This window comes from Haemaphysalis longicornis, unplaced genomic scaffold (genome assembly GCF_048455015.1).
Source record: "Haemaphysalis longicornis isolate Haplotype H1 unplaced genomic scaffold, Haemaphysalis longicornis Haplotype H1 scaffold_2, whole genome shotgun sequence".
Taxonomy (NCBI): domain Eukaryota; kingdom Metazoa; phylum Arthropoda; class Arachnida; order Ixodida; family Ixodidae; genus Haemaphysalis; species Haemaphysalis longicornis.
In genome coordinates this window covers 156,884,020-156,902,566 of record NW_027526295.1, presented here as the reverse complement: position 1 = coordinate 156,902,566, position 18,547 = coordinate 156,884,020, and the positions used below count along the sequence as shown (strand labels likewise).

The 18,547-nt window shown below is 46.6% G+C and overlaps 1 protein-coding gene and 1 pseudogene across 4 annotated transcripts in view; both read right to left on the bottom strand.

Moving 5' to 3' along the window:
* Positions 1-3,148: 3,148 nt before the first annotated feature.
* Positions 3,149-18,547, bottom strand: part of Mys (position-specific antigen beta subunit myospheroid) — a 34,574-nt gene continuing 19,175 nt past the window's right edge. For all 4 annotated transcript variants that reach the window (XM_077698490.1, XM_077698492.1, XM_077698493.1 and 1 more), the window contains 6 exons: positions 18,275-18,384; positions 10,682-10,780; positions 9,139-9,268; positions 8,422-8,538; positions 5,695-5,861; positions 3,149-5,206 (listed from right to left, as the gene is read on the bottom strand). In XM_077698490.1, the coding sequence (XP_077554616.1) occupies positions 5,138-5,206; positions 5,695-5,861; positions 8,422-8,538; positions 9,139-9,268; positions 10,682-10,780; positions 18,275-18,384 (692 nt within the window). In that variant the 3' untranslated portion in view covers positions 3,149-5,137. The remainder of the gene's footprint in view (positions 5,207-5,694; positions 5,862-8,421; positions 8,539-9,138; positions 9,269-10,681; positions 10,781-18,274; positions 18,385-18,547) is intronic.
* On the bottom strand, positions 14,976-16,109 carry LOC144170928 (uncharacterized; annotated as a pseudogene).

Here is an 18,547-nt window from a genome sequence, read left to right as displayed (position 1 = left end):
ATAAAGCTGTGTGAGCCTTGTGTGAAGGCCCACCTTTTAGAGAAATGCTCGTGTCTGGTTTGACTGCTTTTGTGCACTGTGTGATATTAAATTGCAGGAGTAATTTCTTCCAAAGTCGCTGTCACTGTGCAGGCTTGTAGCGACTCAAGGGTTTGTCACGGTCAACATCAGCTAGAAATAAATTGATAATGGGACACAAGCCAGTGTAACTGTCCCCCCCCAAAATTCTTAATGAAAGAAGCCTCTCCCCCTTAGGCATTACAATTAAAGGGACACTGAAGTAAAAAAAAAGTCGCTCTAGATCTACAGCCTAGCTCACTGAGAACACAAATATACCACTCGCACGCGTAGCTTTTCTTAAAAATAACATGGCAAATAGCGAAGACGTGAAAACAGGTGCCACCGCCACTGGCTATACCGCGCAACTTGAACCGGAAGTGCTTGATCATATATGGCGTGCGCAACATCTTTTCTGGCTGCCTCTGGATGGCGCTACTCATCCATACTTGGGCTGGCAATACCATTTTTCGAGGAAATGTGCGAGCTATGCACAAGCAGTTGGTTCGATGCCAATATTTGTGGGGCCTCAAAAAGACGCGTTTTTCTTTGACAACACGTCAACTGTTCACGGGTCCCACGAAGGAACATTTAGCATAGCATAGTGGCACGGACCTGCAAAGGATGTGAGAGTTCGAGAAAGCCTTACCGATTCGACAAACTGACCAAACCGCTCGGATTGTGGTAGCGTTGTATTTGGTTGCTGCTGTACTACTTCACATCACCGCTGCCTTGCTTGCTTGAGGTTTACCCTTAGGCACAAAGAAACTGAAGTCGCTGTTTGCATCCCATGTGATCAGCATTTGATTTGCGATTCTCAGCAATTAAGACATCTTTCGGCCCCAAATCAACGCCAACATGGATATGGGAAGGTCAGACTTTCGGTTCAAACCAACTCACTAGTTGCCTTCAGTATCCCTTTAAGAAGTTCAATAGGACGCAAAGGGGCTGTGCGACAATTGTCACTATGCTTTGGGCTTTTTTTTTAGGGAATGTTTTGGCATGTGTCCACCACATGTTCACATCTACTGGGAAACAGCAGGTTATAATTTCGGGGTGAGGGGTGCTCCTTGAGTCATCTCTTTGCTACCATAACACTGTAGCTTCAGAATAATCAGTGCATAGTTTTTTTGGACTCGGCCACTCCTTATATTTGGCAGCAAGACTGGTCTGGAAAGGCCTAAAAACTAATTTGATAGTACTACACTTCACTTTTTTTTTTCTTTTCAGACTATTCGAGTTGCTGGCAGGTGTACGGGAACAAATTTTTGAAAATAAAATGCCTTTTACAGATTTCTGGCGATTACCACAGGTGAATCAGTACTATCCCACTTGGGGAGGGGGGGCACTGAATTTGCCAATCATGTAGTGCACAGCCACCAAGTGCCAGAGCGCGAGATACACTGACACCCTCTACTGCAGCTAGGCTTGCACAGCGCTTGTGCACAAAGCTCCAGCAGCGGCACAGTGGCAAGGGTCTCCCTGTACAGTTGCGTGAACTTCAGGAAGTGATTTTTTTTTTTCTGATGCAGAGATGCTGTAGGCTAACTTTCTCTCTTTTTTTTTGCGTGCATGTGTAGACAAAGAAAAGCCGCTCCCCTCCTCTTTACTGCAAACACCCTCTCCCTTTGGCCCCGTTAGCCTCTGGCGCTTCATGTTTTGATATAAGATGGCGTGCATATTCCCCGCTATTAATGTCTCCCCAGCAATGCATTTGCGTTTAGAAGCGAGGCCAATTTTAAGGTGATTGGTGCAAGCTTGGTCTTTATAAGCTGGCTTTCCCACATCGTGCGTTGCACCGCAAAGCTTACTCATTACGAAGAAAATAGGTGGCAATGGGCCCGAATGTGGCAAGTGGACATCATTGACAATGATCGGGCCGCAGACAGCAAGCGTTACCATGATGCCCATCAGGAACCTAAATACAGCGAGGCAGACAATGCTAGACGTCGGTGTGGCTACAATCCTGCTGAACGCTACCCCAGTGGGATTTGAACGGGAGTTTGGGGGCACCGAAAACCCACATGCTGGTCGTCCACTTTCTTAAAGTGCGCAGTAAGAAAAGTTATCCCGAGCCGCAATGTTTAAACTAAAGCACAAGGATGCTGGGGAAACACTGTAATCACCCAATTAAATATAATGATACAGATGCCAAGCCAGCATTGTACCTTGCTGACAAGTTGCAAGAGAGGAGGTTGCTCAGAGAAAGGTGTGGCAATTACACAAGGCCCCTCAATAGCATAAAGCTGTCCAATAGGGATTTTTGATAAAGCATACAAGTTAAAGTCTCCTCTTTGTTAGGTGGTCAAGTACGTTTTTATTTATGTCCTCCTACGAATTATTAAGAGTACGAGGCTGCAGTTGTTTTTACTAGCCCATCTTGTACATCATTTATTGTCTGTGCTAATTGATATATCTACTGCCCTAGTCTCCAGGCAAATACATGGCGGCTACCTCTTGCTATTGAGAAAAGAGTGAAAAAGTGCACTCTTTACAGCTGTGTCATGAAGAGAACATAAATTTTTGACCAACATTTTAGTGATGCTCAAGCCATTCTATTACACAAGTTACACTCTCCCATGTGGCTATAATGACGGAAGAAATTGTGCACTAAGCCATCAGAGTTTCACACTAAAGTATACCAGAGATATTAAAAACTGTCGTGCTGTGCGGCCATACCTTAAGAGCTGACAGTGTTCCATTTTTACATGGCCTGGTACGTGACATTGCTTCCAATCACTTCCAACAACAAAAGCAACAGGAACGTCTTTTTCCTGTTCACATAGCATGATGGCTTTAAAAACTTCTTTAATCCTTTGAGAGCTGTACATTTATGTTGATAAACTGACCTTAAATAGCTTCTCAACGAGGCTTCTTGCAGCCACGGACAACTGTCGAGCTTGCTCGTGAGTCCGGCTTATCCTCAGTACATGATGCCACACTTGCACCACGGCCACCGAGGCACTAGCACCACATTTCCCTCCAGTAAATACGTATTAAGACAAAACTATGAAAGCCCTGCTCTGGAAAATTTGATAGTGCAGCTCCAAGAGCAGTACTGCAAGTGAAAAAAGGAGGAAGCAACACCATATTCGCTAAAATCAAACCTTTACTCCAAGAAAAACGATTCCAAAACAGAGTTGCGTTGCGTGTTGTATGTGGATGAACGCGTTATTCACCGTAAGGTCAAGAAGTACTCACTCGCTTCAATAACAAGCACAACACAGTGCTGGGTAGCACCCTTTGTTGATAGAGTGGGTGCGCTCTCACACATAGCTAACCGTGCACAGCACATAGTAGCTCTTCTCCGGTGGTGTATTGCACATTCACATATAAAGGAGCGCTCAAGATGTCCCTTCCATGCTCGGAGTAATACAATGGCAACAACAGTTCGAGTCTTATAGGCATGCTCTATTTGTGGAAGAAACAGCTCCATCTTTTCCCTAAGAGCGAGGCACTATGTACAACAAATTTGGGCTTGTTGTTTCTACGTTGTTGCGCTCGTGCGAGTGGCAGTAGTTATCTTAGGTCTATATATATAGATATATATATGTACTTTGCATTAGGAAAACACAGGCTTCTCTCTCCGCACACACAGAAGATAACGAAAGTAATACAGCACTAAAACCCAGCAACAAAATGAGTACAGACTGTGCGAGCGAGCTAGCATATTCAGAAGAGTACAACAACATAACCAAAAGGGTAACTGAATGGTTTCACATTTCTAAACACGCATATATGCAAGGTTTATAAATAGATACAAAAAGCTCTGACTGAGCTCTCTGACACTGAGACACTACGTGACACAAGATGCTTTCGCTAGATGATTAGGTCTTCGCTCAACAGTGTGACTACACTTGGATTGCTTGTGCACCGACTCAGTCGTCTGAGCGCAAACTTAGCCCAACAAGAAGGCTTTCTGTCTGACAGGCAGTTCCGTGAGTGGCAGGAAGTAGCGTTCACATGTACAGGTCACATATAAATGTTAAAAAGCAGTACAAAGCAAATGGTTTTGTACTCCGAAAGCCGCAATTGAATTGCAAAGTGCGTGCTTATGTAAGGCCACTCAGTGCTTGCGCGTGCGCACCCAAATATGGCGCGTAACAAGGCATGAGAATCGGCGCAGTCATTGTAACAAAGTTCTCGGAACCATCGGCACTAAACATTCACCTTTGTGCAACGAAATGACAGTACGCGAACAAAAAATTGTGGAAGGCATACGTAAAGTACTCAAAGCCAAATGCACGTTAAGAGGTAACAAAGGACTACGCCAATTTAACTCGTAAAATGTCAACCGATGTGAATCTGGCAACCTCGGGGGACACTGGTATAACAGGACGGTATTTAAAACGAGCAAGTACAGAATAGATAAACTGAGCACTAATAAGGATTCCCAAAGCAAAAAAAAAAAATCGTGTGGTTCACACGAAAGAAGTCTCGCTGATTTATGGCCAGTAGCCCGACATTAGCTTTAAGAAAAGGCTATCTGGCCTGCACATGGTTCTAACTTGTTCAATGCAGACACATCTGCAGGTACATTGCTTCCTGGAATTAGCACCACAAATTGTAAGCAAGTCATTGGCAGTAGCGGACGTCAAGTACTTCACGCTTTCCTGGTGGTCAAGATGACACAACCTCACACAGAGGGTGATCGTTTCCGCTTTGCACGAGGCTCTTGTCTAAGACTGTGTCCATAATGATACAGGAAATTAATCGTTCAGCTCAGTTAAAGAACCATAAAGTACCACAACAGCAACTCAAAGCTGCTAAAAAAAAAAAGTCACTCATACATTTGTGCAATAAAATCTGTCCTTTTTTTCCTTTTTTGCCCAACACACTAGAACACACTTATGAACATAAATTAGAGGAACTGACACAACCAACACAACGTCAAGAGGGAGAATGAGAAGGATGGGGACAGTCATCTACGACCACATGGTAAAACACTCAAGAGAGAGAGAGAGAGAGAGAGGGAGGGGGGGGGACAAAGAAAATGACGGTAAGAATTCCCTACTTCGTTCTCCTGGAAATGCAGGGAACAGAACGGCTGTACCAACTCCGCAGCCTGTGTTTTTCTTCTTCACTGCTTTCCACCATATGTGGGGTTCTTGAAAGTCGAAACGGCACCCTTGTAGATGGGGTTTTCTCCCTAAAAAAAATTACACACATCAGTCATGCTCTGCAACCTTCCACCAGCGTTACCAATACATTGCGTAATAAGGAATAATAAATTCAGACATGCTGTAAAACCTTTACGCACTGGCGAATGCGATGGAGGGGTTCAAATAAATGGTAGTATGTACGTTTCTGAACAAAACCAGTGCACAAAAAATGAAGACAGGAAGAGAGGGTTTGTCTTCTCTCTCTTCTTGCCTTCCTCATCTTCACGCTAGTTTCCTCCAAAATCCTGCAAACTCCTACAGCAAACACCCAAATACTCATCTAACTAAAATTAACTCCTAAAAGCAAACACCTAAAAACTCACCCAGCTAACCATTTTGAAACTCAACCCCACAGGCAAGGGTATTCGTAACTCAATCGTTTTCTTCGGTACGTCGTAAAATGTGCCCAGTTGAATCGTCGCGAGGACCAAAAGAAGGCAGGGAGAAGGAGAGGAGAGAGAAGTGAGCCACTCACGGTGTCCCACTTGGCCATCTGGCGCTCCTTCTCGAACTTGGCGAACTCGCGGCGGTCGTGGATGGTGGTGAACAGCTTCCAGATGAGCAGCAGGGCTAGACCAATGAGCACGATGCCCAGGATGACGCCCAGGATGATGGCCACAATGTCCACCGGCTCGGGGCACTCTGCACAGGGGGAAGGGGAAGGGAACGAAGTCGACGTTACCGACAGTGTGAGGCACCGAGATAGGCGTATAGCACCGTTTTGAAGCAACAACTCGGCAGTCAGTGTTGCACTGAACGGCAGTGTCTCCTGCTTTTCAATGGCGCATGTATCTGTAAATGGCACAGGTGCTGCTTCGGTTGTTCACTGCACTCTGCCTCCATGAGAAGCATACTACTCTCACAGAGTGACGTATTACGTGGTCTTGAATGAAAAGCCCCTTTGATTCATTGAACAATGGCAGCTTTTCGACCACATGACTAAGGGATGCATGTCTAGCCTCCCCCCTTCCCCGTCCCCTGCCTGGTCCTCCTCATAATGAAATCAACACTGATAAGGCAGCTTACATCTTGGACATGACGCCTCCGACACCTTCGGAGGTCACAGGTCACACAGGCAGGAGAGGTTATGTATACCTTTCCCTGTAGTGCCTATGACAAGAGGGAAGTTTCACTTCGAACACATATAGAGGGACAAAATGTGAAGGAAGATTTGCCTGCTTTCCTAGCACCTTGGTGTTTTTGATGCTGCAGACAAATCACGCTTGTACTGATATGGAACCGCAATGAAAAAGCAAATCAAGTGTATTAAGTAAAGAGCTACCAGGCAGTTATCATACGTGAAACCTTCGAGCACCACAGGAGTGCTACAAAAGGTTTATTCTAGATATTCCTTTCCAGCTACCACATGCTCCCTCGAAGCACTTCTGTCTTGTCGTCTTCAGTCACTCAGCATGTGGTTCAGTTGCTCAGAATACGCTGGTATTTTGACTGAATTCAATACAGTTCACACACTACAGTTTAACCTCGATATAACGAACCTCGATTTAACGAAATTCGCGATATAACGAATTTTTTCAAGTTTTCTAACAAAATTTTGCTAAATGCATGTATTTTTGTCTCGATTTTACGAAGTAATTTTGTGCGGCGCTTTCGATTTAACAAAGTCACGGCAAGAAAGGAAGAACGAAATTCCGGTCGAGGCACGTTTTATTTTGCCTCTCAGGCCCTACATTGAAAAAATTCAGTACTCAAATTGACTCTTGAAGGCTAAAATGAAAGAAAAGCGGTGAAATCTACGGTTAACAACAATTAAAAGCGAAGAACGAAGCTGCACAAACCGCTAGTGGTCATAGACGGTTTAATAGTGCTGCCACTATTTTGACGTCTCCATCGTTGCCTACGCCAGCGCCCTCTATGCTTAGGCTACCGAAGCCTACTTCAAGCTTTTTTTTTCTACGCGTCATTGCTCACGGTGCTGCTGCGCTAGGTTGTGCTCGCTGATAACCAAATTAATATTTTGTTCGTACATCGTTAGGTGAGTCTTGTAAGCAGCATGAGCACTCCAAGAGAAAGAAAAGTGTTCCAAACAAGAGCCTGAGGAAGCTCGGTGAAACTGACAGCCACCGAAGTGTGATGGATGCCATCGATGTTCTGCGGAGGCACGCAGGTGCACACGAATGTTTAAGACCTTGTTAGCGCTGCCAGCATACGACCGTCACGTAAAGCCCGCCCTGGTCAAGAAACGCCAAGCACTGCTTACGGACTTCTTCACTACGGCTTGAACATCGAGTGCTGGTGGCAATAAATTGCCCTCTTTGAACGTGGTCATCTTCGTTTCACCAGCGTTCATTAGACAGCTGCGGTGCGGAGAAATCAGTTTCGTAAGGGCTCAGTGGGCATAAAAGTAATTGCTTAATCGAATTTGGCCGGAAGATTTTTAATGTAAGCTTTCCGCTTTCCGGATCACGTAAGCGCTGCTCCACACAGTGAAGCGGTCCGCGTGTACTCCGCTCAACTCGCAATCATGGTTTTATCTTGAGTGTTGTGGTTGAATCACGCGCCCATACTGCGGAGCCCTTGTACATGAAAAAAGTCTTTCGAAAGTTTCATAGCAGCCTTCCGCTGTTGGCCCGCCGCGCCTAAGCCTACCACTGAATGGACGAAAAGAGGCGTAACTTCGAACGAGCACCTCGGCGGGGTGAAGTTCACGGGACATGGACGCGGGTTCAATTGCAGCGGCATTTAGTAGTGACCGAAATGAAAAAAGAAAAAGTGGAAACCTAGTCTGCTATCATATTTAATGAGGCGTTGCGGAAAAAGTACCGGTTTTACGATGACACATGAACTACCGTCGACTATCCGAATTCCATTGCCCAAGTGTTGAAACTCTTAATTCACACAATTTTCGCGGCCAGTTTTAGTACAAATTTCGCTTTAATTGGAGAGGTAACTACATAGCAGTTGTTGCCTGGCGAGGGCCAAAGTGTTAAAACCCCAATAACTGGTTAAATGAACTGTAAAATCGAAACCTCGATTTTACGAAATTCTCGATTTAACGAAATTTGCGGCCCCAAGTACGACTTCGTTATATCGAGGTTTAACTGTAATTACACCACATTTTTTTTGTTTATGCTGATCACCAAGATGCAGATGCATACAAGGAAGAAGAAGAAGAAGAAAAGGCAAGTCCACAGGTTGACCACGTTGAAAGCAGTCCCCTGACAGTGGCCTGCTGGCTCACCTCGTTCGTTCTTGGCCCGCACGGTGTAATCGTTGCTGGGCTCCAACTTGTAGATGAAAGTGTACTTGCAGTCGTCTTCGTCCCGGAAGATGCACAGCTTCTCACCTTCCTCGGTCACTGTCGAAAGGGGACACAACAGACAACCTGGCTCAAGCAAGCAATCCCAAATGACTCAAAGCTCCAAATGCAAGGAAACTGGTCAACGAGAATTCAGGGTTAACTGTTTTTCCAGAGGAACACCATGACAAGTGATGAGTGCACTGGGAAGGACCACTCATCAAGCTGTTCCTCGCACGATGAATAGTTCACTGCCTTCAAAAAAAAAAAACGCCGCTTGTTTTTTTGTTGGTTTCAGTGAAAATGTTTTTTCACAAAAACTGTTCAGTAGGAAACGTACTTTTACATATCAAAATCAAGCTAAATAAATGCACTTTCAAACGGTTTATACTTGAATAGCTGCATGTAAGACTTTAAAATCATCCTTTGAACACTTTATTAGCAGGCTACAGACATCTCATTGGACTCAGAAGCCGATAATGACAACACACGGGGAAATATGTGCTAACAGGCAAGTTTTGGCTTACAGGTGGCTGTTTAGAGCATTTCATAAATAAATGTCAGACTGCGCTGCATGCAGTGAAGCAGCCAGGTCCCCTCTGCAGTTCAACCTGCACAATGCTGCTGCCAAATGGCAAGGAGCACCTGAGGGCTGTGTACCTTCAATATGCGGTGCCTGAATGGCCAGGAACTCGCACTTGGTCTTGCACTCCTCCTCGTTGTACGGTCCCAGCTGGAACACTTGGCACAGCACACAGTCCTTGAAAGCCTCACACTTGCCAGGGCAAGTCTGCAAGAGGATTCCGAAAGGGGGGCAGCCACATCATTACTGATGGCCCCGAGCCTGACCACACTGTTTCCATATGTCAGGTACACTGCTTACAACATGTGCCCTGGGACCTGAGAAAATGAGCACTGCACTCAGTATACCACACTATGACAGAGACATGCCCAAATCAAGGCCACATGCACAATCTACTGCTCAAGCATTTTCTATTTACTTAGTCGAATACCAACTAACAGAGAAAACAAGCGCAGGCAGGTGTTGCAGGTGGATTCCCCGAGATAAGCCCAGAAAAAAAAGAGCAAGGGGGACCTGGCAGCAAAGCGATGAAATTGCTGGCTGGTGATGAAATTGAAACAAATGACAGTACAAGGTGACGAAGGAAAGAAAGGCGAGAGGAAAAAAGAAAGAAAGAAAGAAAAAAAAAGCCGGTGGCACAACGAGGTTAGCAGTGGGGAAAAAGACAGCTGAAAAGAAATGGGAGGAAGAAGGTGGAGTAGTGCATCACTGGAGAAACATATACACAGAGTGAGACAACAACACAGACAGCAGGAGAGGTGGGAAGGACATCCAATTCACATCCTCTATGGGCCTTTCCAAGCACTTGAGCCATTGTATTAAGCGAAGCGCATGTACTTTTACATCATGTAATCATGTAAACAGGAACTCAGCACGTTGTTCGTGTGAGGAGTTTGCCAGGCCCGCCATGATCCATCGTAAGAAACAGGTTGTCGCATAACCGGTAGACATATAATCAAGGTTTCACTGTGCTAAGTGTTGAAGCATAGATCTGGTTATAACCTGCGTTGAATTGAGAAACAAAACAAAAAAGAAAGAAAGAAACAGAGAGAGAGAGAGAGAGAGAGAGAGAGAGAGAGAGAGAGAGAGAGAGAGAGAGAGAGAGAGAGAGAGAGAGAGAGAGAGAGAGAGAGAGAGAGAGAGAGAGAGAGAGAGAGAGAGAGAGAGAAGTGGAGCAACTGTCACATGCTGCCACTGCCTTCGTACGCTCTGTTGGTGGCAGGGCCCAGGCAATAGGACCAACGCTACCGGCTGCACACGTGACGTTGTTTCCCTTCATTCTCTTTGCCCATCCCCTTGATGAGAGTTGAAGCTTGCAAAAAAAATAAACTCACACTGGTCACATCACACATATTTGCTTTATCAGATCAGACTAATAACCCCTGTGTAATTTTCAGGGGGATGTCCCAAACAAATTCATAAACAAATTAAAATGGAGAAAGAAGCACATGATATGTCAAATTTTTCATTTTGCCTGTCCTTTCCTTTTTCCATGGGCCCCATGGACCATGAACCCCCAAAGAAAGAAATAAAAAGAAAAGCAAGAGAGAACAAGACAGAGATCAAAGGTTAAGGGGTAGGGGGTAAAACTCCAAAGAGCATGGATGGAGGACCACTCACAGGACAGTCCTCGCAGTGGATTCCGCTGTAGCGCTCTTCATCCGACTCGAGGCACTTGCACTGGCCGCAAACACACTCGCCGAAGCCGCTGCATATTTTCTGCAAAAATGTCGGTAGGGCTTTAAGTCGGGAGCTGCCCGGCCAAGCTCTCTGCCATCTAAAAAAGTGCTGGCCTCAACAACAAACTCTGAGTTGATCCTTGTCACCAAGGGCCTTTGAGAAGCAATGAGCGGACTGATCAGCGCAGTGCCCCACTCACAGCCTCAGCTGTGGTCAATGCAGAGTCACAGCCACTTTTTGCTTCAGGGCAACTAGAGACAAGCCTGGGGCGAGACCGTGCTACCATTTTCAAAGTTGTCAAGAGCATCGACATGGCTTGATTACTTGCTTCCGATGCACACCATCTTTCCTTCCTTTTTGTAGCATTCTCAGGTACCTAAGCGAAAGTTTTGGGAGGTTCAGTACGTGCTTTTCATGCTTCAGTGGTTCTTCTGGCGGCAAGAACCACATAGTCGAACCCTGATGTAACAAAGTCGGTAAAATTCGTAATTTTTTTTGTTACATTGAAACTTCACTACATCGAAATGCGCGGTTAAAATGAAGGGCTAACCGTGGGAAATGGTTCTGGCAAACGAAAACATGGCGCGCATGCACGGCTGGTGCACTGTTTCTGTCGAAGCTTAACCGTCTATGCAAGCATCAGCGTGAACCACACGGGGCATTTTCTGCATGCAAAAACGCATCTCGCAGCCACAGGCGCGATGCGGGTAGCTCCAGCGACCACTTCTAATTGCTTTATGAAACGCAACACGAGGGGCAAACGAAGTTGCTCATGCGGGAAAAAAGCTGATAATGTGGGCGAAAAGTGAACGAAAAGTTGCCTCTGTGCCTCATCATTGCAGCTGGTGAATATTCCGCATGGCGCAAGTAGTGGTTACCGGGAATATTTTCAACATGGCATGAGCCGTTTCCCTGAATTTCTGGACTTGATAGGCTTGTAAACTACTGCAGCGATGACAAGTAAACTACGTGAGAAAAGGCAGACAATATCACGCATTTACAGCAATCTCCTCTCAAAAAGCGTGCGCCTGTTGACATCCGGGTCAGTCGCTTAGGCGGAGCGATATCGTACATCAGCTATACGCCTCGAGCTTCGCGATCGCTGCGCCGCCTGCCGCCGCTTCTCCGCGGCGTTGACGGGATTTGCGCTGCGTGGCTGATAGGGGCTCGTGCAGTGTTTTGGTTCTGTTTCGCATCTTTTCGCCTTTCCGCGCCCTAAAAAAAAACTTGTTATGGTGATGTATTTAGGCAAAGAGTACGTTTAGGTCACTTCAAAAGCAGTTGCGTCTTCGTAGAGCACGCGATCGCCTGCAAGAGCTACCCGGGGACGCGGTTCTGCGCGCTTCGTCGCCGCTCTTCCGGGCGTCGGCGACGGCAGCAACATATCACCCATGCCACCTCCAAAACATCAGGCACAAATTAATTCTACTGTCCCCTCGTTTAGACCTCATACTGGCACAATGAGAGGTTGGCTTCATTTTGCAGCGTGGACAACGAACGCGGCTTCGTTTCAATATGTACGTCGCAGAAAAATGTGTTTCGGGGATGTGATTACCCAATCCCGGACAATAACTAATGCCTGTTATAAGAATATAAACCATGCGAAAATGTTAACTAAATTCCAAGCCTGTGCATCGTTAAATATGTGCCCACACATAGTAAGAACCAGGGGAAAATAATGAAACCACGGGGGGAAAAAATGCCGTGAAAGTGCGGAATTGAGAAACATAATAATTAGCTCTAACAGAAATGAAAAAAAAAAAAAACAGTGCAGCTTTTGACATGCTAAAGACGTTCGTCGAAACTTAAGCCAGGGGCGGTATTCTCGAGTTTTGTCCCTTTTGCGTCCCTTTCAAAAATGTCCCTTTTGGCGAGCCCTGATTGGCTAAAAGCAAACAGCCGGAAGTGACGTAACGCAAGCGCGGCAAACCTGCTGCCAACTCTCCTCCATGCTGCCAACGTCCACTTCTTAACCGGAAGTACGTCACGATAAAAGGGACGCAAAAGGGACGTTTTCAAAAGGGACAGTTACGAGAATACCGCCCCAGGTAGGGTTCACTAGACCAACTATACGCGAAATGCACTGCTTTTTCGCGAGACATCGGTGGGGGGGAGGGGAGGGGAACGCTGTGTACAAATGCGGAGCGGAATCAAGCAATGAAATAGTTTAGTAATCCCACACACAAATCTCGCGTTCACTTTCCTTTTGTTTTTCTACTTCAACGAAGAGCTGATCGTACGGCGGACGCATTTTTGGAAGTATACAGGGTAGGCTGTTGAACAATTAAGCGATGAAAGGTGTCATTGGAAGAGTGTGGTATGTGATAAGGCCCTCTGATTTCAGTTTCTGCTTTATTCTGCAGGCTCCCTGTGCCATATGACGATATTTCGAAGATGCATTTAGTCGCGGACGTGGATTATACTCTAAGCCCGTCTCTGCGCTGGTCGCAGAGGATATATGTAGAAGATGAATATTTGCGGGCGCTCACCTCACAAGACGACTCTGTCGTGTGCTGATCCCCGAGTATAATTATGCATTGTCCATCGTACTTTTGTTGAATATACCCGAAATTAACACAGACAGGCTTGTAAATGGTGGTGATCAATATCTGATGTATAATATTGGCAAACGTAACTGGCGTGCGCTGTCAGGTATGAGTGCTCCGCGGATTATGTAAGCGCACAAAACGGATTTAAATCGTAGTGTATAGCCATAGCATGAACATCTGAGGAACCGGTGGTTACGGAGACACGGTAGTAAATTTAAGTCAGTGTAACTACAATCGGCTCCATCATACGCCGGTTCCGCGACGCTTGCCTGTGGCACACACCTGGCGCTTATACAGACCGAATATACTGCAATAAGATCGCGTCAGAAACATTTACACTCGCGTAAACATACCCCATTTGCGAACAGAGTGACTGCTTTACACAAACATCGATTTCAAATGGCCGCAAACGGTAAATCTCAGTCGTGAACATGCCGCAAAAGCAGCGGTGGCACTGGGGAGCGGGGCGCGGACTCCCGCGGCTGCTTTCGAAACGGGCCGCTAGGGGGATTTCAGTGGCGCCCCTACAGGCCGCGCTCGAGGCGTATAGGGAGGCGAACCTAAAGTTTGCCGGGCGAGGGAAGCGCTGCCCTCTCCCCGGAGGGGGAGTACACCGGCGCGGCGGCCTATTCGGCACGTGCTTTTTTCGCTGCGCGCGTGCTGCATTTCTCGCGCTAGGAAGAGGGCTGGGTAAAATTTTCTTTCGACTTATGAAAGCATACACATTAGCACGTGTCCAGCAAGTTTGGTTTAAACGTAGAGTAGTTACTGAATTCATTTTTGTCGACGTTTGTCTTGTCGTCTGCTACAGACGCGCCGCCTGCTTCCCGCCGCTCGACCGGCAGACTGCCCCGACGATTTTAAGGGGGTAAACGCGTTGTTCGGCGGTCGTCGGTTGCTCTTTTCTTCTGCAAGGCGACAGCTGTTCAGCTGGTCACAGCGTACTTTTCTCTTGTTTGTTACTCCCTTCGCGTGCTCGCGCTTCTGACATCCGGACTTTCTGGACTGCAGAAACACTGCCGCTTGCAAGAAATGTAAGATAAACGTGATTGATTATGGTTAATAGGTTATTTCTTACTCTTGAAACAATCAGCTGCATCTTATAAAAACGCATTAGAAAGGCACACACTAATTAAGGGGTGCGCTGACAGCGCCGCATTTCCATTTTACTTGTCCTTGAAGAAATTTTTGTTCGCAATGTTTGTCACCCGCTTGGAGTACAAGTATGGGTTAGCGTGACAGTTCGCGGAAACAACAGAACAGCTTGTGACGTATAACTTTTAATTACTATAATATACAGTGGTGTATACCTCTTTTAATTACCAGTATTTCTAAATGTGGGAAAAAAGCGAACAACGCAGCAATCCCGTCCAGAACACAAGTCACAACGACAAGATGGACCAGAGCTACTACAGCCAGGTAAATCGCTAGAAACTATTTTTTTTTTCACCTATGCAAAATGCCAGCCTATTGTGTTATATATGGACCATATCGAACGGCACCAGCTAAACAACTCCGAAGTTCATTTATTATAGCGGAAAACAATCATTGGCAGCATGCATTAAAAAAAGTGTAGAGGGGAGGACTCGTTAGAACACTAGTTCGCATTTTCCAGGGTTCGTACAGAATATTTGACTGAAAATTCAAGGACTTTTCAAGGATTTCAAGGATGAAAATGGGCGAAATTCAAGGAGTGTTAGCAGAATTTTATTTGCTTACAAGACTTATGAAAGCAGCGCAGTTTTCGCATGGATTTCTTTTTCCACAGAAGCTATCTCCAGCTCCTTTTCTTTAGCAGTTCGACGGAAGCTGTTTGCCTTGACTAAGTAGGTGAGGTTGTTTTTGGCTTCAGCTTCTTCCGAAAAACGGCCCGCGGATTCCAGCAGGCACTTGAGAGTTTTTTGAAGCTTTGACTTCCTCCCTAGCATCTTATCGAGCTCTTGCTCGAGCTCTTTTCTCTTTGAAGCTGCCTGCCGTGACAGTGCTTGTTTCTTTTGTTCGTCTAGGTATGCAGCATACCTATGCCATGCTTGGCGCACTGACGCCTTCAACTCTTTAAAATTGGAACGTTCAGCAGGCTGCCATGGTTTTTCACAGCCTTGCAGATAACTCGTTGAGAAATATACGACCGCTCTGCCAAATTCTCGACCGCAACCTGTTTGTCGATGCTGAAGCCTCTTTCCACTGAAGCCTGCCCATGGCTCAGGAGAAGAAGAAGTTTCATCACAGCCCATAACTGCTAGAAAGAAGCATCGTGCTTCAGCAGCCGCACGAAAAAACTGTCAAGACGTTCATGATCACATACCTTGTTGTCACCTCAGAATTGTTCCACAGTCTCACGTGAACATCAAGTTGTTTCTTTTGCAGGTATTCGTTCAACGTTTCATCAAAAAGGACAACAAAATGGTCAGATTTCTCCATCATGTCCAAGACTTGACAAGCGAAAAATGGGCGCAGACCATGGCACGCGACGTACGCGCATTTGTTTCCGAGCAAGTGAAGCTTCTCGCGATATCGCTATCCGGAAACATCTTTCGGAACAGCTCGGAAACTGATCCACTGGAGCTGTATGAGTAGTGTGAAGACACAACTTTCATCGTCCACAAAATTTCGGCTTCAATCACGGAGTCATGCCTTCTGCAGTCTTCGTCAAGGGTCGTAGCTCGAGAGGATGTTTCCGTGTTTTCCCGCTGAGAAGTCGTTTCTGTGACGTTTACCGCTTGCAAAAAACTCGTGACGGATGAGCAGCCCTCGCCTACCGCAACTTTGGATCGGTGCTTGGCACTTTTCTGATGGCTCTTCAACGCCGACTCCTCCATTGTTGCAATGTCGACCGACTTCTGACATACTGCGCACCTCGCTCGATAAGGGTCGCTTGTCTCCGGCCTCACCCAGTGACGATATTCGCTGTGCTCCAGCCACGCAGACTGAAACTTGCACTTTCCGCCTGGCATCATGTCAACGTAAAGTTGCAGGCATTGCACACAGTACAAACGCGAACTTTCGCCGAGAAATGACGCGCGAGGCCGACGCACGGACCGAGTACCGACCGACCGTTGATTGGATTGGATTTCTGGCTCGCATTTGTTGCCAGACAATGCAGGCGCTGCCGGTTTCGAAACCGAAACTTGCTGCTATTGCTCTTCTGTCAAGGCTACTTGTTTTCGTGGTCATTGCTCAGTAAATGCGTTTTTGAAATCAGTGCTACTTACGGAAATACGTCGTTCATTTGCTTTATTGAAACAAAGTCTACTAAAATTTCAAGGATTACAAGGAGCTCACTTAACTTTAAGGAGTTTCAAGGGCCCTTGAATTAATGTTATCAAATTCAAGGATATTCAATGATTTCAAGGGTCTGTGCGAACCCTGATTTTCAAAGCCGGGTAATTTAAACTGAAAGCACACAGATACAAACAAAAATGTGTCAACTTATTTCACCTTTCGAACTGCAGTGATCCATGCTTACCGTCTATCCTTTTGGTGCACTTTCGCGGGGAATATGCAGAATTTAACGAATGGATCCTCTTCTTTCGCCTTGTTACTGTCGTGGCAGCTGACCATGCAACAATATGGGGTGTTTTTTTTTTTTTCGCTTTCAGTTTCATCTTTTCGTTTCGGGCTAGTGAGGAATGTTCCCGCCGCTCTTTGTACGTGCTGGCTAAAGTGGCTCGCGCAGCCGGCGGTCTCTTTGTCGCATTCGTGAGTAGGAGGCTGGATGCCTCAGGCGGTGCGGGAGACAGCGCGAGCTGCGCGTGCACTTGCCAGACGCGGAGGAGCGGGCCGAGGGGCGTCTGCTTAGGGCGCTGAAAAGCCGTTCACCAGGCGCAGTCGTTTCGCGATGACTGAGGTGGTAAGACCAACCAATGGTCGCCTACAAGAGCACTCTTTATCCCGCGAAACCACCGGGACGCTCGCCCGTTAGACTGGCACGTAGCAGACGACGCGTCTCTAGCAGACGACAAGACAAGCACCGGCAAAAATGGACCCAGTAGCTACTCTACGTGCAAACCGAACTTGCTGGACACGTGCTAATGTGTATGCTTTCATAAGTCGAAAGAAAATTTTACCCAGCCCTCTTCCTAGCGCGAGAAATGCTGCACGCATGCAGCGGAAAAAGCACGTGCCGAATAGGCCGCCGCCCCGGCGTACTCCCCCTCCGGGGAGAGTGCAGCGCCACCCGGCGATCGTTCCGGAGCCTATTGCCATTCTTAACTTGCTCCAGAGTTTTTTATAATCGCAAGCGCGCGATCGCGTTACATGCAAGCATGCATGGCTTGCCTGTCAAGGTCAGTTGCTGCCGTGCCCAGTCAAGAGGACAGATAACGGCACTGCTCCAGCCACAAGCGAGGGGGGCTTCCGCCAGCCTAACAGCTATCTGCAAGTGATCAGCTCGGTGGACACGCCTTGCTGTACAGCAATACATTTTGCGCCTGCATTTCTTCCCACCTCATCCTCCCCCTCCGTAACGCGTTCCTTATGTGCAGGTAAAAAACAGATAACCATTGGCATGTTAGTTATCTGAATAAACACGATGTTATTGCGCATCATCACCTTTTCTAAACATTGTATTAAGCTGCCAATGATGTGGAAATATACGGGACTATTTTTCTTGCCCTTCTGTGGTGTGTTGGGGCAGATTTCGCCTCCACAAATTTTCACTTCAACGAAATTTTTCGCAGATACCGTCAATTTCGTTGTAGCGGGATTCGACTGTATACAGAAATCAGGAAGCCAGCCACAACTTCGGCATCAACGAAATTCATGCGTGTTGCCAAGCTGAGCACAAGGAGGTGCGACAGCGACTTAGACTGCTGGCAAGTGCGACGAGGCGCATGCAGTATGCCTTGATGATGGCGTAAATAGTGTGTTGTTTGCGTATATAGACCGGGGTTGCATTCCGTCAAAAGCAGTGCGGCCCTTATACAAGTGTAGTACCATATTTTTTTGACAGGTCAGGCGCATCGCAAGTGTACGGTGTACTCACCCCATTGGGTGCAATGCAGGTGTCATTGGTGTCTTGGCAGTTGCAGTTGGGGCCAGTCCAGCCATCACGGCACTCGCACCTCCCACAGACACAGCTGCCCTTTTCCTCACCTGCAAAAGAAGTGAGGACGGTCAGAAGAGCTCATCCTGTTAGTATTTTAGTCTAACCAAATGGTGCACAGTACTGTCATGAGGTAGGCATTCCTGTTACACTCGAGCCCACTTATAACAACACCGTTTATAACAATATCTCGCATTTGACGATGAACAACTA